We start from the raw sequence: 22420 nt of genomic DNA, 5'->3' as shown, positions 1-22420 counted from the left end.
CAATCATTAAGACTTAAGTTAGTTTGGTAACTTGCCTAAGGCCACACAGCTTAGACTTCTAAACCCAAAGCAATATATTTACCTAGAAACATAGGCCACAAAAAAATGGATTAAGACTGTAAAGTTAGAGTAAAATGTTATCAAACACTCCCAAATTCATCATAGAATTTACCTTTATTTTCTTTTGTCACCCACGCACTTTTCAATGGGCAATCTTCTTGGGACGCCATATTGTAGGTAATATGGGAGGTCGGGTTGATGATAGGGGAGCACATCTCTTTCCCCAAATAGGCCACTTTGGAGCCCAGACTCTGCCTTAATCATTCTGGCATCTCAAATCCTAGACTACTCTGTGTTTGGCTGAGGTGCTCAGTAAATGGCCAGGAGGGAATCATCATGGTGGGTGGCCAGAGGAATGAGTGGCATGTCCAGAACATAGTGAACTGTGGATTATTTAGTTGCTCGTCTACATAGCAGTTCCCCCACTAGGGGTGTCGAACTCAATCAGAGAAGGGGCCAAAATCTAAAATCCAGCCTAAATCGCGGGCCGAATGGTTTACTGAACAGTCATAAACTGCCATTGTGATGGAAACGCAGCGGAGTGCAGTGATGACAGCACGGTGCGGGCCACATTGCAAGGCCTGGCGGGACGGATTTGGCCCGCGGGCCTTGTGTTTAACACATGTGCCCCAAACCAATATGTAGGCTGATGATAGTAGGTCATCAAGAGTTTGGTAGGGCATGAGAAATTAGAACATTAAGAATAATGCATTTAGTGTTTTTTTTTCTATAACTAAGCATATTCCATTTAAAGACTTTCTTTTGAAATGATATCATCACAACTTCGTTTGTTATTCATTCATTCATCCATCTATTCAACTAACACTTATTGAGTTAATTGGACTACATGCCAGGTACTTTTCTTGTTCAGTATTTTATGAAATGATGGTAAAAAACAGAAGTGTTGTTGTTTTTTAAGTACTCATTCTTGGCAATAATTTTTGGAGTGTGAAATTCAAAATTCTATAAACCACTAGGAAGATAATCTAATACAACCCATCAAGTGCCATATTAACTCCTTTATCAATAATGCTAACTAATTTAGCAGCCTCCTTCGGTATTTCACAATTTCCCTTCTAAGTCTACACCAGCAAATGCATTCTAGGATTATGACTGTATTTATCACCCATGTTTGCTAATGGATAATTCTTCTGGTTACAGGAATATTAGAGTCTCAGAAAGGTAGGTCCCTATTAAGAGAGTGCCATATTTAACCTAATGATCCATATGGTATTTGATAGGTTTGAAATGGTGGTAAGCTATTCACTTTGGCTAAATGAATATTGTTGGCCACAAAGATAAATACACTTAATTCATTGGTAGTTCTCCATGCTCTCAAGAAGTAATATATTCTTGGATTCAGGGGATAATGAATGTATCCTGGACCAAAGATAAGCCAATTGCATTTTGATATGATCTCTACAAATAATGGCTTGTTGTGGATAGTCAAAGTTGTACATAAATTTACCACATGACTACATTCAATAATGCTAAAATAAAATTTTCTAGATAAGCTTTTATTTCTAGTAACCATTGCTGGGTTTATTGTGATATTTTTTTTAAAGTTGCGTCAGGCAATAGTATCTTAAATTATCGCCTGAAAATACATAGCTCTGTATACATTTATTGACATCTACTGTTTTCTCTTTGTACATTAAATTGCACAAAACATTAACTCTGGTATAAATAAATCCAGAAAAGCACTCTGAATCCAAACTCCATCACAGATAAAAGGGCTTTAAAAATATTTTTAACTGAAGTAGAAATCTGTCTACTCATTTAACCTCCTCAGGCTTTAGCTACACACCTGAAGTTTCATTCATACCCTTTCTCCATTCTCTGCCTTCCCAGCTCTCTACTACTGAAACTAACAGAGTAAACATACCATTTGAGATAAGATAGCAGAATTAAATTTAAATTGTCCTTATTCATCACATTCTCTTCACAATAGTGACCAAATCAGAGAAAACGAGGACTGTGAAACACTACACTATATTGTTAAGCAAACTGTCAAGCAGACTATAAAAACTGAAGAATTTGTACCTTCATGTCAGATGGTAGTTAGTACACTTATCGTGGTGATTACTTCATTAGGGATATATATTTTGGGTTTTTTTTGTTGTTGTTGTTGTTGTTGGTGGTTTTATTTATTTATTTATTTTTAATTTATTGATTATGATATCACATAATTGTCCTCATCCCCCCCATTCTTATCCCAAACCTTTCCCTACGTATGCCCCCCCGTCCAGAATATATATTTTGAACAACTGTATTATATACTTGAAACTAATATATATTGTATATTGACTATATTTTCATAAAAAATAAAATTACATTTTAAAAGTAAAATAAATTGTAGCTTTGTTATTTTATAACCTCTATTGCTTTTACTGTTATCATCTACAGATAATAGACTGCCATTTGGTTTATGGGAATTCAACTTTATATTTAGTGCACCACTTCAATTTTCAAGAATTTATCTAGATTTTGGTGCCCAGGCCACAGCCACACTGTGAAACAAAGGGCTCCAGGTGTCCACTGTCCCGTTGCTGCTGCTGCTACTGCGTGATTGGGACAGATGGTCAAGTTCTTTCTCTGAATAGAGAAGTGACAATTGTCCCCATCACTTGCATTGTTTTCAATGAATTATTTTGTTTTTAAAAATGTCCTTTTCTCCCTTTCTCATTAAAAGTTTGATGACACAAACATTGAGTTTCAACATTTGCTCTGCATGTGAAGATAGCCCTCGGTATAACATAGATCACTGTAATTACAAAAGTTGAAAGAGTGCAGGGAGATATGGTTTTATAGCATCAATCAATCACACTTAACGCCCATTCCTTTATTCAATAATCTGAACACCTACTAAGTGCACATGACTCAGTGGTCTATCTTAGCAGGATTGGAATGTGACATTTTCATTTGCTCATCCTTTCAGGTTCATCAATACCCATGTCTGCTAAAAGAGACTTTATTTCAAACAAGAACAAACCAATTAGATTGGGACTTTATTGAAAACTTTCTTATGCCAAATCACTGTTATAAAATAATACTACCTAATGGAAAGGAAAGTTTCTAGCCTTAGACCACTTCAGTCTGATCCCATTTCTGCCACTTTTACTAATTGTTATTTGGGCAAATTACTAACCATTTTAAGCCTCCCCTTTTCTCACTCTCTCTCTTTCTTCGGTATAGTTTTGCTGTGGATGGCATAATTTATTGAAGAGATTCTAAATGACATCTGCCATAAATAGTATTCTTCTTAGTGTCCTAAAATTTGACTTCAGCCTTTGGCCTTGTAAGTTCCTGCACAGAACCTGTTTCTTCTGTTGTTCTATTTTTTTTTTTTCTGCCCTTCTTCCAAAGAACACTTTGTCCATCTCCCATGAGTATTTCTGTCATCTCTTCAGTTGTGAAAATACGAAGTTTTAACCAGATATCCATGTCTGACAAGTATCCCACAAGAAGATATTTAAACCTCAGAAGTCAAAAGAAAGCAAGAATTAAAGGAATGAGTTAGAAACAAGAAGTTTTAGAAAGTAACTACATTAAGAAAGTCAAAGAGGTTTTTTACATAGCCGTAAATTACATATGTAGAGTCTCAAGAAATAAACAATGGCTAAAAGACATATTATTTATATTCCAAAGAGAGAAAAGAGTTGATTCTTCCTACACATCAATATGGGCATTCTCCATATTAAATACAAAAATCTCTTGCTGCATCGTCAACTTGGTCTTAGTAAAACACAGAAAAAAATATACTAAACTCTGGGGGTGGGGAGGGATTAAAGAGAAGGAAACAAAAATTAAGGAGAACAGTAATTGTCTCTAAATTTTGCTTGCTCCAGTTCTTCACTTCTCAGATCTCAATGCTAAACAGGACCTTTATATTGTAGTAAATGTTGTGACATATATAATTTAACAAATTTCAGTCTTTGTTCCTTGATAATTTTAATCTGTAAACAGGATGACATAAGTAAAGAAGAGATAATGTTCAAAGCTGGCATTTAATATCTAATATTCTAGTTGAACTCTTATTATCAGCTGTAATTGAAAACTGACAAATTTTGTACTCATCCAATTTCTTATTTTCTGGGACTTTCCAAGCCTTCTCTGTTGCATTGGGAGAATTCTCTAGGGGCTTGTCTTGCTATTAAATGAGACATACTGTAGGAGGAAAAACAGACATAGCCTGAAAGCTGAAGAATGTAAATATAAAAGGATCTTATTGTTTAGGAAAATAGGAGCTCTAGAAGCACCTCACTTACAGTGTTGTTGATATTTGGTAAAAGAAACCAGATCCTTATTCACTGTGTGCCTTTACTTTTAAGAAAGCACGAGGGAAATGTCATGGAATTTACCAAGACAATAAAGTGATACAGCTCACATTTCTTCTTCTTATTGTGGATAATGTAGCTACATTTTTATCTTAGAAATTATTAAGGTGATTTTCAGCAAACACAAAGACATTTTTTAAGCTGATTATCTAAAAGGGAGAAAATTGGCTTCAGTTCCACTCACACATATAGTCCAAGGATGAAAACATATCATCTTGAGCCCTACAAGCTTAGCTGAATATAAAAGACATTTTAGGCTACTTATCTAGCTGGAGGGAGGAAGGTCACATACTTTCATCCATCCTTGAAATGTTTTCTGGCAAATGACATAACACAGCAGGCATCATGAGACAAGTGGACTGAATCTGAATCCAACAGTCTGATAAGGATGGGTGGGGGTTGGAGGGTAGAGAAAGTTCAGACATCAGCAGTTCCTTAGACAGCTCATCATGAAAACTTAAAAAAAAAAAAAAAAAAAGTGGTCTCAAATTTGGGAAGCACATAAACAATTTAGTAGAGTAAAGGGAGGGCTGAAACAGAGGAACAAGGATAATCACTATTATAATGAGGAAGAAGAGAAGTCATCAAGAATGAGGCTGATGGGGTCATGAGTATAACTACAAAGCACTGTCAAGGAGCCATGTGAAAATGGAGGTAGAATCTCACACCTGTCAGAATGGCCAACATCAACAAATCAACAAACGACAAGTGTTGGCGAGGTTGCGGAGAAAAAGGAACCCTCGTGCACTGCTGGTGGGAATGCAGACTGGTGCAACCACTGTGGAGAACAGTGTGGAATTTCCTCAAAAAACTGAAAATGGAACTCCCATTTGATCCAGTAATCCCACTCCTAGGAATATATCCCAAGAAACTAGAAACACCAATCAGAAAGGATATATGCACCCTTATGTTCATAGCAGCACAATCTACAATAGCCAGAATTTGGAAACAGCCTAGGTGCCCGTCAGCAGATGATTGGATCCAAAAACTATGGTACATCTACACAATGGAATACTATGCTGCCATAAAAAAGAAGGAATTCTCATCATTTGCAGCAACCTGGATGGAATTGGAGAACATCATGCTGAGTGAAATAAGCCAATCAATGAAAGAGAAACACCACATAACCTCACTCATTTGTGGATAATAAAGATCATTATAAACTGATGAACCAAGATAGATACAGAGACAGTAAAGCAACAAGCTGATTGTCAAATTTCAGCGGGGAGAAGAGGAGGATCTGGGGGAGATAATACATCAACCGAAAGACTTGTATACATGCATATAAGTACAACCAATGGACATAAAACTCTGGGGAGGGAGGGGATGTGTGGGAGAGAGGGAGGGGGCCAAAAAAAAATCAATAAAATATGTAAAAATAAATAAATAAATAAATAAATAAATAAATAAATGGTTTAAAAAAAAAAAAAAAGAAGAAGAAGAAAATGGAGGTAGAAATGGGAGTTATGCAACTCCAAGCCAAAAAAACATTAAGGGTTGCAAGCAGCCCCAAGAAGCTAAGAAAAAGGCATGGAATTGATGGCCCCTCAGAGCTTCCAGAAGGAACCAACTCTGCTAACATCATGATTTTGGTACTCTAATCTCCAGAACTACACAAGAAAAATATTTCTGTTGTTTTAAGCCACCCAGTTTATGAAATTTGTTATAATGGCCTTAAGAAACTAAAACTTTAGCTGTGTGATTTTGGGCTAACTAACCCTCTATACCTTAGTTTCTGCCTCTGCAAAATGAGGAGAAGAATATTACCTATTTATAGTATTATTGTGAAGTTTCAATGAGATAATACACATAAAATACTTTTCACACAAAAAAATAAAATAAAATAAAATACTTTTCACAAATCTGGCATACAGTAAGAGCTCAATAAACGTTAGCAATTATTTTTAAGGGTAAAAAAAAAAAAAAAAAAAAGCTAAATGTCTTCAAGGTCACCTTAGAGAGAAGATCCTCACTAGCTGTCATGATTCACATCCTAACATCACCACATTCCACAGCAGCAGAAGTGGGTGTGGCTCACCACCTCACCCAGCGAACAGCAGTGGTTGAAGGATCATTCTGGGCCACCAAGGATGTCACTCCAAGCTGCCACTTGCTTCCCTGCCTCTTGCTTTCTTTCTTCTCTCCTCCTGATCCCTGTAACTCCTCCTAAAACAGTGGTTCTTAATCTTTTTAATTCTGCAACCCTTTAATACAGTTCCTCATGTTGTGGTAATCCCACAACCATAAAATTATTTTCATTGCTACCTCATAACTAATTTTGCTACTGTTATGAATCACAATGTAAATATCCGTGTTTTCTGATGGTCTTAGGTGGCATAGGCACTTAAACACAATTGCTTAATGTTCTTGAATCAACGACTTTTGTTGATTTAGGTTATGAAGTAGCAACAAAATTAATTACAGTTATGAAGTAGCAACGAAAATAATTTTATGCTTAGGGGTCACTACAACATAAAGAACACTATTAAAGGGTCACAACATTAAAAAGATTGAGAACCACTGCCCTAGAAGGGCCACTTAAGACCTATAGATATTATTTTGCCGGGACCAGTTTGGCTCAATGGATAGAGCGTCGGCTTGGGGACTGAAGGGTCCCGGGTTCGATTCCGGTCAAGGGCATGTACCTTGGTTGCAGGCATATCCCCAGTAGGGGGTGTGCAAGAGGCAGCTGATCAATGACTCTCTCTCATCGATGTTTCTGGCTCTCTATCTCTCTCCCTTCCTCTCTGTACAAAATCAATAAAATATATTTTAAAAAAAGACCTATAGATATTATTTCCTAGTAAGAATACCAACAAACTCCCAGGATAAACAGGTGTCGAACCTAGACCTCCAACAGTGTTTCTAAAAGGCAAATAATGCAGGGAAAATGCTGCAACTTCCCCGCCAACAACATAAAAGTGATCCGTTGTTTTACCCATCCAAAGATGATGTGCACTCCTTGGCCTCCCTGCTCCTGCTAGATCACAGCTTCTAGAGAGTTCAAGTCTTGGCTATCATTTAGTATGCTGCATGAGAAAAATACTATCAAGATTAAAAAACACTACTCTTACGCTTTCGAATCCTGTGTTAGATGGAAAACAAATTGAGAATTAACTACAATGGAAGGTTAAAACTTTTTTTTAAAAAAAAAATCTGGCCGAAACCGGTTTGGCTCAGTGGATAGAGCATCGGCCTGTGGACTGAAAGGTCCCGGGTTCGATTCCGGTCAAGAGCATGTACCTTGGTTGTGGGCACATCTCCAGTAGGGGATGTGCAGGAGGCAGATGATCGATGTTTCTCTCTCATCGATGTTTCTAGCTCTCTATCCTTTTCCCTTCCTCTCTGTAAAAAATTAATAAAATATATATATATATTTAAAAAAATCTGAGCCCTGGCCAGTATTGCTCGGTGGGTAGATTATCAGCCCACATACTGGAGGGTCTCAGATTCGATTCTCAGTCAAAGGCATGTACTTAGGTTGCAGGTTCATTCCCTGCCCTCGTCATGAACATGCAGGAGGCAACCCATCAATGTATCTCTGATCGGTGTCTCTCTCTCAGATGGATTGTTTCTCTTTCTATCTCTTTCCCTTTCCCTCCCTCCCTTCCACTCTCTCTCAAAAAAAAAAAAAAATCAATGGAAAAAATATCCTTGGGTGAAGATTAACAGACATACACATACACACACACACACACACACACACACACACACACACACACACGAAATCTGAGCTGCACTTAAGGCCATAACCACACATCTCAAACCATCCTAAAGGGATGCAGAGGTTGAAAGAGCCCAGTTTCCTAAATCAACTAAAGTCCTTGATTCAAGAACATTAAGCAATTGTGTTTAAGTGCCTATGCCACTTAAGGACAGGGCTTGGGACTAAACTCTTCAAAAGGCAGAGACAACAGTGAGTCAGAGAACTAAAATAATTACTTCCTGAGCACTGACAACATTAAGAAGAGGATATGAAAGCAGGAAATTATTTTTAAGGTATTAACTGGCATTACTAAACACTTCACATTCAGAAAGTCAGAACCTAATTACACTTATTTAATTGATTGAAGAGAATAGACAGGATGAGGAAAAGAGGAAAAAAATTCAAAGTAACTTCAGTAAAGATAGCAGGTGGGGGTGTAAAGTACAGAATAGGGAATATAATCAATAATATTGTAATAACTGTGTATGGTGTCAGCTGGGTAGTAGACTTATTGGGGTGATCACTTTGTAAATTATATAAATGTCTAATCACTACATTGTATACCTAAAACTAATATAATGTTGCATGTCAAATGTAACTGAAAAATACAAATATTTTGTTTTTAAAAAAGACAGCAGGAAGAAAATCAAAACACTACATGATTACACAGTTTAGAATATAAAAGGAATAAACAGAAAGGAGGTCAGATTATATTTTATTCTTTTATGTACATCATTAAATAACAGCTGGCTGCATGCCAAAGACTAGAACCTTTGTGATTAGTGATGAAATTCAGAACAAAGGGCATGTTTCTGCAGAGATGGGACTGTTTTTCAGAGACTAGCTCAGAATGGAAGTGCAGAGAGTTCTAAAAACAAGCTTATGTTGTCTGGCAAGTGGAATACCTCAGATACATAATTCAAATAAAGAAATCTGCTCTAACTGGTTTGGCTCAGTGGATAGAGTGTCAGCCTTTGGACTGAAGGGTCCCAGGTTTGATCGCAGTCAAGGGCACATGCCTGAGTGGTGGGCTCGATCCCCAGTGTGGGGTGTGCAGGAGGCAGCCGATCAATGAGTCTCTCTCATCACTGATGTTTCTATCTCTCCCTATTCCTTCCTCTCTGAAATCAATAAAGATGTATTTTAAAAGAAGAAATCTGTGACTCTATTCTAGATCTTTTGGAGTTGTTGGCATGAATCCAAGGGGCCTAATTAAAGCACTTCAGTGTTTATATAACAAGCATATATTCAGGGTAGAGCATACATAAACTACTGTTTAAGACCAATAACGGGTGAGTTCATCCAACTTATATTAAGCTCTAGCCACCACAGCCATCTGATGATGAAGTTGTTGATGACAATAATGTAAATAATAATCAGCTACCATTTATTGAGAGATACTTTGGGCCAGGCCCTGTGCTAAGCACACTGCATGATTATATCATTTAGTTCTCATAGCAATGCAATGAGACAGCTATCATAATTATTTCCATTTTACTAGGGACTACACAAGGTAAACTTGCACAAGGTTCCAAAGTCATTAACTAAAAGATCCCAGACAGAAATACTGACAAATTATCTCTGGAATCCCTTCCCTTAATTGCCTCGGTAGACTGTCTGACAAATTATTACTCTTAAGACGTAATAATGCCAAATGTGGAGGCAGAGTGTACAAACCCAAGAAAATAGAGTCTGCTTTTCCCTCGTTTATGACTGTCTCCACCTTACAGAAGACGATTTGGCTGTGCATGTTTTCTATAAAACTCTTCACCAGGGAGAAATGTTTATTGCAGAGGAATTGCTTATTATAAGGACAAAGCGATAACACAGCAAACACCACTCTGGCCTCCGATGGCCCTGGTGGAATGCCAGCTTCACTCTTTACTAAGTTACCTAACTGCCCTGAACTTCAATTTAACTGATTGTAAAACGAATGAAGGAAGAAGGCAACAACATAGAGCCTATGAGATACTGGTTCAGAGATACTCAATTAAGGTTAGCCATATATGGGCTTCCAGTCAAGGACCCAGAGTGTCCATGCTCAAAGGATGCCTTTCCAAAGTACATGCCTTTACAGACTATGTCAGGGAAGGTTCTGGAAGCAACTCTAGGTGGTTTGGGGGAGGGAGGGGAGAAAGGAGACATTCTACCCAAACTAGATAAATTCAGCAAGGCTAACAACTCAGAGAGAGAGACATCCAATGTGATGCTGGGGTATTGGAGTAAAAGGCTACCCAGGACCACTGGGTTTGAAAGCCCACCAAAGGCTCATTTCAGGTTGTGTACTATTCCCAGAAAGGTTATCACATTAACCTGTTGGTGCTTTTACTGCACAGTAATTTATCAGGAGTTCCTTAGGAAATGAAGCAACTAGATCCTCAAAGGAAAAAGAAGCAGACATTCAGAAATATTATTTACTAGAGGTCTAGTGCATGAATTCGTGCATGAATGGGATCTCTCAGCCTGGCCAGCAATCAGGGATGATGGGGGAGAGTGGATGACTGGCCAAGGGGACAGGCCGTGGGAAGTTGGCCAGCCAGCCCCCCAATTGGGGCCGATGGGGGGATTGGCTGGCAAGGGGAGGGACTGTGGGAGGTTTGCTGGCCCCAGGAGGTTGGCTGTAGAAGCACACTGACCATCAGGGGGCAGCTCCTCCATTGAATGTCTTCCCCCTGGTGGTCAGTGTGCATCATAGCAACTGGTCAACCGGTCGTTCCATCACTTAGATTTTTATATATAGTATATATGTACTAACCTTCTTTTAAACCAAAAATAGAAAATATAGTAAAAATCTCACTCCCCCTTTTTTTTTTTCCAGTGAGCTTTCTATTTTTGGAATAATATTAGATTTATAGAAAAACTGCAAAGATAGTATAGACAATTCCCAGGGACCCTTCACCCAGCACACCCTCGTGTTAATATAACATGGTGAAAACTAAGACATTCATATTACTACATCTACCTATTTTAAATCTAGCTTAGAGGTACCAGGAACTCAGTGTGTGCAGGAAGAAAACTGTTCCTTAGAAGCTCATGTTTCATAGAGAAGGCCACTAAATTACTTAATAAAAGACATTTGTCCTTGTGGCCAGCAAGGCAATTGCTTGTCCAAACCCACTTTCCCTTTCTACCTTCATTATAATATGTTCAGAGAAGCAGAGTACTTGCCAAAGAATATCTGATTCACTGACTACCTTCCAGCAAGGAATGCCCATGAGACATAGCTTTGGCCCATGCTATGGGAATCCCTGGAGGATAACCTTTCCTAGATAAAAAGCAGAGTCTTGCTAAGTGATGCCCTTTACCCTTTACCTCTTTGTCATTCCATCTTCTTTCCTCCCTAAGCTCAGCCAGGAGGCACACTCAGAACTCCAAGTTCACAAAGAATAGCAGGACGGAGAGATGGATAGAGCCCACGCCCACCTCACTGTCAGCCCTGGATTCCCTACAATAGACATTACAATCACTACTACACTACTATGCTTTCTGTTATTTATAGCAAAACACAATCCTGATACTGTCCCAAGCTCAGGTCTAGAGATAGGAAACCAAAGGTTTAAAAGACAATGGCCAACCTTCTATTCATTTGCAGCCCACACCTTGTTACAAAAATATGCTTGACTCAGAGGTCAAGAATGATTAGGCTGAAAGTACTGCAGGGAGAATATGCCTTCCAGCAACTAAGATCTTTTTCCCCACGACAGGTCACTGGGCCTCACTTTCCTACCTGTGGAAAAGAAATCACAGTAACTTCTTTTATCCAAATAGGTAAAATGAATCAACATATGGGGACCCATAGCTCTCTGGCAGACAGGGTAGCAATCATGCCAATGCACCATGAATAACATCCACCTGCTGCCAGCCAGCACAAATCCAAAGGATCCCACAGGGAAGACCAGAACTTTATTGCTCTTGGATTTGGGGCAATGTACTAACTAACTCCTTCCTGGGCAAAAGAATAGCCAATGATGGCAGTATTTCTGACTTGTGAAAATACTTTAAAAATCAAAGGAAGTATTTTAAAAAAGAGGAAAAAAAAAAAGATACGACTGGTTGTGGGCACATCCCCAGTAGGGGGTGTGCAGGAGGCAGCTGATTGATGTTTCTAACTCTCTATCCCTCTCCCTTTCTCTCAGTAAAAAAATCAATAACATAATAAAATAAAATAAAATAAAATAAAATATAAAATAAAATAAAGACACAATTGCATACTTTAGATACACTTTAACCGCATGGATTGTAGGCTTGTGTTTTAAGACTTCCCCACACTGTTGTAAAAACTTAGCGTGTTTTTGGGCAAACTGAGGATGATGTCTGACAGGGGACACTGAGCGACAAGCTGTCAGGTGTCACTAAAGACCTTTGTTCTCTGTGCATAACACTTTCTTTCTCTTGGCAGGTCACATCAGATAAGGCTTCTCTCATTCCCTTCATACTTTCTATAAGGTAAAGCTTGGTGCAGCTACAGACCTGTTTTATGTTAACCAAAATCAGCACCATCCTGTATGCCAACATGGGAGCCCCTGACTAACAAGCAACCTTGTTCCCTTATGTTGACATTGCAACAGCTTTCTGGCTGTGTGCATTTGCCTTGCTGCTTTGGATTCAGCTATAACAAAAAGTAAAACAGAGCCAAACCATATCCGAGGGCACAGTGGGGAAAGTCCCAGAAATTATAAATAGAGAAAGTATATATATATATTTAGATTAAGGCTGCTGATATAAGATTGTGCTTAAAATATCATTGAAGGTAGATTAAGAGAATATATTCTACCCAGTCTTAATTTGTTTTCTATTCATATCTAACATGTGGGAGCTAAGAATAATTATGCTAGTTGCAAAAGCCTCAACATTGTCATCTAAAGCAGGGATAACAATACCAAGTGCACCAATTTGGGAGGAGGACTAAATAAACTAACAGCAGTTTAAAAAAAAAAAAAAGTCTGTCATCTGTCTGTTGTTTTAGTTTGCTAAGCACTCATTTCTCTGTTGTAACAGAATTTCCTTCATACATACATATATGTATGTATATAGAAGCCCGATGCATGAAGATTTGTGCAAGAATGGGCCATCCTTTCCCTGGCTGCTGGCACTGCCTTTCCACTCTGGCCCTGCCTTCCCATGCTGTCCAGAAGCACAGAGCGACTGGGGCCGCGCTGAACACCTGCGTTATCGCCATGGCAACAACACAAGCCTCCTGCCCCCCCCATCTGAACCTGCATATGCAAACTAACCCCCATCTTTGTTGGATTAATTTGCATACTCACTCCTGATTGGCTGGTGGGCATTGCAAAGGCACAGTCAATTTGCATCTTTCTATTTTATTAGTGTATATTATTTATATATATATATATATATATATATCGATATATATGACAATACCCACCTGCCCATGTTCACCCAACCAGTGTCACTCTCCAGTGTTTAATCCCAGAAATAGCCACTGTAGAAGCAGAAAACAGCTAGAGCTCATTTATCTGTTTTCCCCTTGGTCATTAGTTCCTGGTACCTGGATCCCCAAGGTCAGTCTTAGCAAAGAATTCTGCTAAGTCAGTTTATGAGAATCCTCCACCTTGGCTATCTGAGCACTCTTGATTAGGTTCCTTACCGTCCATCTTTAATGTCTAAGTCCTTGATCTGCCCTTAGCAAGAATCCCCCTACCCTTGCTGCCTCCCATCAATAAAGTCCATGCACTGATCACTTTACCCTGCTATGCAGCTGTGAATCCCCACCTGTTCTTGTATTCACCTCCCTTTCTGCAATACTTCTATTGCAAGTCTTGAATAAAGCCTTCCTCACTGTTTTTAAGAAGTGTCAGAATAATTTTTTTTTCAAACTGGGCAAGCTCCAATTTTTACTTTAGCCTCAAACATCTGTGCTTTTTTGTTCCTTCCCTTTTTCCTTCCTCCCATCCCCCCTTCCCTCCCTCTTCCTTTCTTCCTTTTTTTGGCCTGGCTATTCCAGGCTTAGGTTGAACTCTGTCAGCGATCTCCATTACTGGAAAGATGGGTAATTCCTGTCTGGACCCAGCATCTCGCTCTCTCTATAGCCCCCACGTTTCCTCATGGCCACCACAGCCAATGTCTCAGCTACCATATTCCAAGGGAGAATGAGATCATCACAACCACCCTCAAGCAGCTGGGAGGACTAAAAAGATAATATGTGTAAAACAGCTTTGCGTATTGCAAAATGTTACATAAATATATATTTTTAAACAAAAGAAAAAGAAAGACGGCTTGATGAAGTGTTGAAATTGTTGAAGTGCTCTGACTAAATCTCTGAAAGGGGAAATTATACGCCTGGACACAGCAGCAGTAGCCCAATTATTCAGGGTCAGCTGCTGCAGCTGTGAGCAATTTTCCCACGTGACTATCTGGTTTCCATCTACCCCCATTTAAGGATAAGATAGCTACATAGCAGCTAACACAGCTGAAGGAGAGAGTTTATGTAAATACAGAAATATGTCCATCACATTTGCAACAGTTACACAAAATTCTCAAGGTACCAAGCGATGACTGCTTGCAGAAAGAATCTTGTATAGTTTACAGGCTAGCAGTTTTATAGGTGCAATATCTGCCAGACTGTGTGAGCTGATGCAATACAAGTTGAGATTTTTTTTTTTTCCTGGTTAGTACAGCTCATAATTAGCACCCAGTCTTCTTTAGTGATTTGCCTTGCTTTGAATCTTCAATCTGCCATTTATAATATAAACTCTTGTCTTCAGCAAGTTATTTAACCTCATCTTAAACATGAAAATTGTGATATCTAACTCACGGAGTTAATGAGTGGAATAAATGAGTAAATGAGTAAAGTGGTTAGAACAGTAGCCGGTGTGTAAGAAGCTCTATAAATTTTAACTGTTATTCAGAGTTGATCAGATTACATGCAATGTCTGCCTTGGAGGGCCAGAGAGGTTGACATTGTGCTAAAAGCCTTACCAACTACTATCATTAGTCCTGACAGCAGATCTATGCAAGAAAGAGTTCCCACAGCTGCCCCAAATCAGAAGGGCCTGCTTGGGGAGCTGGCCTGGCAAAGTATTTGAGAACTTGGCCTCCCGCAGAGTCCCTAAGTTACTAACTGACAAGGCAACTTTGTCCACCTGGGGCATGGGGTTCTGTTATATCAGCCTGCCTGGCATGTTTGTACAAACACTGTGATTTACAGAGAGCATGTGCTCTCCTTCTGAAAGTCTGGAATGCTGACAGGCATGTCCCTGCTGAAGGAAGGAGCAAGATCGGTGTGGCCCTGGGAAGCAGAACAGAGGAAGCCTGGGCCCGGATTCTCCAGACAACACCTTATATGTCTTTCTCCCTTGTGGTTCCTTCTCTGTATCCTTTAACTGTCACAAATCTTAACCATGCATCCAACTATATGTTGAGTCCTCCCAGTACATGTGGGTGGTCATAGGCTCTCCAAAAACAAAAGAAAAAAATTCACAGAGGTATACAGTGTGACTCTAATTTCATAAATCTAATAACCTGAGGAATGGGAGAGTTAAGTTGTTGACATGGCCACTCAGTAGGTGAAAGAGCTGGGAACTAAATCCTGCCTGTCTCCGTCCAAAGATCATGTTCATTCCAGTGTGTCACGCACCCACACCTGATTACACACATTCTGGGCCAAAGAAAACTTTCTAAGGCACAATGACTGTAGCTATGGGTGGCTATGCAACTTTGGTTAAATATCTAGAAGGCTTTTGAACTTCAGATGTATTACTGTAAAATTATTATAATAATAATACCAATGTCATAGAATTGTTTTGAAGATTTAATATGATTTTATATGTCATATATGTGAAACATATACATATTAAATATATAATATATTAAAATCTATAAATTATTTAGTTCAGTGCCTGGTACAATGTAAATCTCAATGAATGAAACAACTAGATAAATATGAACATACATGGCCAACATATATATATATATATATATATATATGTACATGTATACATACACTTGTATATATTGATACATACATGTGCATAACAGTTAATTAATCATCTAGTTCTGCATTAATTATAGAGCTTCATTCACTATTTATAAATGAAGCTAGTTACAATTTAATAAGTGGGTCTGATTTTACATCTGCTGGTTTCAATCTAAGGAACCACTCTTACTCAGAAATCTACTCAAAGTCTTTTTTTTTTAATATATTTTTATTGATTTCTTACAGAGAGGAAGGGAGAGAGATAGAGAGCTAGAAACATCGATGAGAGAGAAACATCGACCAGCCGCCTCTTGCACACCCCCCTCCGGGGATGTGCCCGCATCCAATGCACATGCCCCTGACCGGAATCGAACCTGGGACCTTTCAGTCCGCAGACTGACGCTCTACCACGGAGCCAAACTGGTTTCGGCTACTCAAAGTCTTAAGGATGATTTTCTTTAATGCTTAACCTGTGAAATTAATCATTAGCTGGACATTTCAGAGCTTTGCTTAAGACACTACATGGCATTCATCATTAGCTCTCATATAAAATAAGTGGCGGCCACATTTGCCTAGCTTATAGTTAGAACTTGAGATCTAGCAATGAATGACTGTTCTGGGAAACTGGAACTCCCTTAGAAACTCCAACTTCTATATGGAGAGAATATTCAATCCTCCCAAAACCATGGAAAGCAAACTTCTGTGGCTAAGATCTGCCTGATTCTATCCTTTCCATTATGGTTTTATGGCATTTATGTTTATAGCCATTACACACTTATACTTAATTGAAGTATAATTACTCACTCTTTGGAAATCATTTGGAAACAATTCATGTCATCCTCTATCTTCTCTCTGAAGTCGAGATGTGCAGTTATTAGTCAGTAAATTGTAGCAGAAAGGGTTGGTTTCCTCCTAAAATTTGGTGCCACCAAGTTTTCTTTCTGGAGCCAAAATGACAGAACTAACTCCAACCCATACACACCATTTTTCACTGTGGAAAACCTCCATCATCCCAACCAACTCTGGGTTCACATGTACTAGCAGTATTATCCATTTGGAAATTCCTACCCAATGGGCCTCATACAAATTATGTAACCTATTGGTGTCTTTGTTTCCTTATCTCTAAAATGGAGATGATAGAATACCTGCCCTATAATTGTGTACTATGTTGTGCATGTAAAAGCTTGTTAAGAGGATTGGCTTCATGTTAGATGTTCTTAACACACACACACACACACACACACACACACACATAAATTTAACAACAAAAATAATACCGTATTTTTCGGACCATAAGACGCTCCGGACCATAAGACGCACCAGTTTTTAGAGAAGGGAAATGAAGAAAAAAAGATTCTGAAACAAATAGTGTCCTAAAATATTTTATGTGCATTAAAACCCAACATCACAGTCATAAACACATGTAATCAACCCTGTAAAGTAAACAGCAGCATTTAGAACCATTTTAGAGCCGGGCAAGCACACAGAGACCACACAGAGCCGGGCAAGTAAAAAAACTTTTTTTTAAAAGTATATGTGTAGGCTATATTTGGACCATAAGACGCAGGGACTTTTTCCCCCCACTTCTGGGGGGGAAAAAGTGCGTCTTATGGTCTGAAAAATACGGTATCTGCCTCAAAGAGTTTAATAGGTTTAAATAAGTTAATATGCATAAAAATTATTAGAATAGTGCCTGACATAGTATTGAATGAGTGAATAAATGAATGAAGAATATATAATATATCTTCTTACAGTTCTCTAATCGCTTCTATATTCATCTTATTATCTCCCCCAAAGACTATAAACTGTTTAAGACCAGGTACCACACTGGCACTATATTTTTCTACCTACCTTCCACCTGCAGTGAACTTAACCCAGCAGTTGACATATTAGGCCATAATAAACAGTTATGAGTTTGACCACGCAATATTGAAGAGGAGTAAACCCCCAAATACACCAAGTGCCTTTCTAACCAATGCCACCAGATCAGTGGCTTTCAAAATACTTGACCCCAACACAGTTTTTATGCTGCTAATCAATACACACATGAACATGTCTATATGCTTATAGAGTGTATATTTAACTGAAATTAAAGTTTTGCAAAAGAGTACTTAACTTTACTACATAAAATAGGCTCTGATATTTTCTAGTTAAACTCAGTTAAAGGGCATCTCAAACTTTCATGGGCATTCAAATCACTTGGAGGTCATGCTAAAATATAGGTCGGATTCAAAGAGTCTTCATTTCTATCACGCTCCCCATGACACTCTGGTCCATGGACCACACTTTGAGTAGTAAGAGTGTAGTCTAGTCTATTTAAAATAATTTTTATTGCTGGAATGTCTTTCTAAATTTATTTCATAGCCTAATAAAAAAAAGAGTTGCAATCTGCTGTTTGTAAAACACAGCTCCAAGTAATTTCAAAAGTTTCTTAATCTCTCTCTAAAATTCCACTGTTATCTTCCCAGCCTTGGGAATAGCGGGGTTTCCCCACACACACACACCCTCCCCCCCACGGAAGAGGGAGCATGGAATTCAAAGGAAGAATGCCTCAAGTATTAAAGTATTATCTTTCATCCTGGCTTAGGCTAAAATGCCTATCTTATTCCCAACCCTTTTCTCACCATTCTGAGCCTACACCTTGCCGTTATGTTAATAAATGTTAGAGCACTTATTAAAAACAGAACACTGAACCAAGTATTTTATATCTAATCCCACATACTCCTGGAACCACTCTATGCAGGGATTCCCATTTCACAGATGATAGGAGATAAGTAGCTAATAACTGGTGGAGCTGAGGTCCCAGATATTATGTTCTTGTGTCAGCCAGCCTCCAAGATGGTTCCAGTGATCCATCCTCCTGGGGTTCACACTGACCTGGTAAGCAACAGAGTATTGAGGAAGGGACAGTGTGTGACTTTCTAGGCTCAGTTAGAAAACACTATGGCTTTTGTCTTGCACTCTGTTGGACAACTCCCTCTAGAAGAAGCCAAGTTGCCATGTCCTGAGAATTCTCAAGCAGCCTTATGAAGAAGTCTACATAGCAATGGACTGTCACTTCCTGCCAACAACCAGCATCAACTTGTTAGGCACACAAGTGAGCCACTGTGGAAGCAGATCCTCTATCCAGCCTGTCAAGCTTTCAGGTAGCACCACTCATATCTTTTTCTTATATACATGTATATTTTTTATTGTTGATAGTATACAGATATCTCATGTTGTCCCCTCCTTTAACTCCCTCCTCTCAGCCCCTACTCTCCCCTCCCCCGTCCTGAGGTCTATTGCCCATGTCCATGGGATATGCATATAAGTATATAAGTTCTCTGGTTTATCTCTTCTTGTCCCCACAACCCCACATCAAGGTATGTCAGTCTGTTCTATGCCTCCATGCTTTGGATCTTATTTTGTTGGTCAATTCATTTTGTTTGTTAGATTCCACAAATAAGTGAGATCATGTGATATTTGTCTTTCTCATATTGGCTTATTTCACATAGCATAATATTTTCCAGATCCATCTATGCTGTCCCAAAGGGTAAGAGGTCCCTCTTTTTTTATAGCTGCATAGTATGCCAGAGTATAAATGTCCCACTGACATCTTGACTACAACCTCATGAAGACCTCAAGAGAAATCCACCCAGCTAAGTCACTCCCAAATTCCTGACCCACAGAAACTGTGTGAAAAAATATTATTTCCTATTATTTTCTGCCATTAAGTTTTGGGATCATTTTCTATGCAGCAATAGATAACTAATATAGTTCTTAGCCATAGGTTATATTGCATCATTATGATTCAGCCCGAAAAAGAAAGTGAAAGTTTTATGAAGGTCATTTGGATTACTTCTTCACTGTGGCAGCTCATACCATGCATGGTTGATTTTCTTTCTTTTTAAATTTAAAATGTATTTTTCAATTAAGTTTACATTTGTATTATTTTGCATTAATTTCAGGTATACACCATAGTGGTTAGACAATCATATACTTTACAAAGTGCTCCCCCTGATATTTCCAGTACCCACCTGGTATCATGCATAGTTATTGCAATATTATTAACTATTCTCCCTAAGCTGTATTTTACAACCCGTGACTATTTTGCAATTACCAATTTGTACTTCACATTTTCCACCCAGTTCCCCCAAGCCCCTTCTCCATTTCAGCAAATTTTCATTCTCTCTTTGCAAGCAACATTGTGAAAGGCATTAATTCCCCTTCAGACCTGACCAGCTTAGATCCTGTAGTCAATGGGAATATGGGATTAGTAATGTTAAATCATATCAAATATAACTTTTTAGAGATGCTACAAGGATCTGCCTGCCCTCTTTAGCTTCTGCCCACATTTGTAAAAACAATATATCCCAAAGAGTGGAATTTCCTTTAAGGTCCCAAAATGGGATGGCATGGAACTTTACCTCTAGCTAAGCCGAGCCCAAGCAGAGGCACAGTTGACTTATAGACCTATGAGAAGTAAATGTTTATGGTGGTAATCCACAAGATTTTAGGTTTGCTTGTTATCACAGCAAAAACTGACCCATGCACTCACCATGCTGTATGATGCCATACTCCATAAGCCGGTGGCATAGTTGCTCTGCCTCTTTCCTTGTGGTGGCCTCGCCTTCCTGAACCAGCCAATCCAGGAATTCAGATGCCATGAAGGTGCGCTCATACTTGACCCCCTCCTCTTCCCGGGGCTGCAGGAGTGTGTTTTCAGGGCTCATCAGCCTAAGAGGGAAAAAGGAAAAAAATAAACCTATACAAAAGGAGAAGAGCTCATTTGAAGTCCTACATCCTAGGCTTCTGTGAGACATCACAGCAAAGTTGTCAGACAGACAGATATGGCTGTCATGTGCTGCCACAACTGTAATTTTTAAGAGAAGGATCTGCTTCAGATGTGAACAAGATGCTTTCCCCCTAGTAATTAGAAGAAAAAAAAGAAAGAAGAAGAAAAAAAAAAAAAACACCTGAAAATGCCATAGAACTTTAGCATTAACAAATTGCATTCGGTTTTACAATTTACTGACCAAGTCCCACCCTACCTTTCTACAAAGGCTTTAGCCCATTTCTTTCCCAAAGGCATTAACCCATTTCCCAAATTGATGTTCCATATTGCTGTGGGCTGAAGGTCTGTGTCTTTCTAAAATTCATATACTGAAACGGTAATGCCCAGTGTGATGGTATTTAGAGATGGGAAATTTGGGAGGTGATTATTTCATGAAGTCAGGGCTCCCATGATGAGATTACCATCCTTAAGAGAAGAGCTACAAGAACCTGGCCAGACAGCTCAGTTGGTTAGAGCACTGTCTCAACACCATCACTGTGGAGTCAATCCCTGGTCAGGGCACATTCAAGAATCAACCAGGGAATGCATAAATAAATGAAACAACAAATCAATGTGTCTCTCTCTCTCTCTCTCTCTCTCTCTCTCTCTCTCTCTCTCTCTCTCTCACACACACACACACACACACACACACACACACACTGGAAAGAAATAACTATAAGGCTGCTTTCCCAGGGTTAGTAACAACTGAGTTGGTGTGAACAATAAGAATTATATTTAATATAATAATAACCAGGCCCTTCTTAGAAGATGAAAAGGACAACTGTTACATATGCATCAACACAAGTGTCAAAATCATAAGACATTCTCTAGTCTCATGCTTCTTTCCAACACGACTTCACTGCTTCTCCCATCAAGAGACTGAGTCTACTTCCCCTTCCCTTGAACCTGGGCTGGCTTTGTGAACTGCACTGAACCTGCAGCTCCCACCTTCACGCCTTGTAATGCCATGATGAGACCACCTTGTAAGAAAGCAAGTCCTACCTACTGGAGGTAAAGAGGTCACAGTGAGAACTGAGATGCTCAGGCAATAGCCAGCACCAATTCTCGAACATGTAAATGAGGCTATCCAGACCTTCCTGCCCAGCTGACTTTCCAACAACCATATGAATGAGCCCGAGATGAAAGCAATAAGGTAAACAACACAGAATCCACAGAATCCAGAGAAATAATACCTAATTGTTGCCTTAAACTACTAAGTTTGGGAATGATTTGTTTTATAGGAAGAGATAACATTCATACCAATGAGCAATGGCAAAAAGATGTAAAAAAACAACAACAACACACACACACAGAAAAAGAGACACATCACACCACTCAAAAAGTACTGAAAGAACAATGAACAAATACTGGAATGTTCTGCACTAATCAAAAAAAATATATGCATCCTTACGTTCATAGCAGCACAATTTACAATAACTAAGATTTGGAAACAGCCCAAGTGCCCATCAGCAGATGAGTGGATGAAAAAGCTGTGGTACATTTACACAAAGGAAAACTATGCAGCAATAAAAAAAATAAGAAACTTTTATCATTTGCAACAGCATGGA

The 22420-nt window shown here is 38.9% G+C and overlaps 1 protein-coding gene across 3 annotated transcripts in view; it reads right to left on the bottom strand.

Annotated features, from left to right (window-relative positions):
• Positions 1-22420, bottom strand: part of DEPTOR (DEP domain containing MTOR interacting protein) — a 119221-nt gene that overhangs the window by 39464 nt on the left and 57337 nt on the right. For all 3 annotated transcript variants that reach the window (XR_004987733.2, XM_036436872.2, XM_036436873.2), the window contains exon 4: positions 20577-20755. Coding sequence is in view for 2 of the 3 variants with exons in the window: in XM_036436872.2 (XP_036292765.1) it covers positions 20577-20755 (179 nt within the window). In the remaining variant the exon portion in view is untranslated. The remainder of the gene's footprint in view (positions 1-20576; positions 20756-22420) is intronic.

This window comes from Pipistrellus kuhlii, unplaced genomic scaffold, assembly GCF_014108245.1.
Source record: "Pipistrellus kuhlii isolate mPipKuh1 unplaced genomic scaffold, mPipKuh1.p scaffold_m20_p_14, whole genome shotgun sequence".
Classification (NCBI taxonomy): domain Eukaryota; kingdom Metazoa; phylum Chordata; class Mammalia; order Chiroptera; family Vespertilionidae; genus Pipistrellus; species Pipistrellus kuhlii.
Note: the sequence above shows the minus strand (reverse complement) of the source record. Positions and strands in the feature narration are given on the sequence as shown.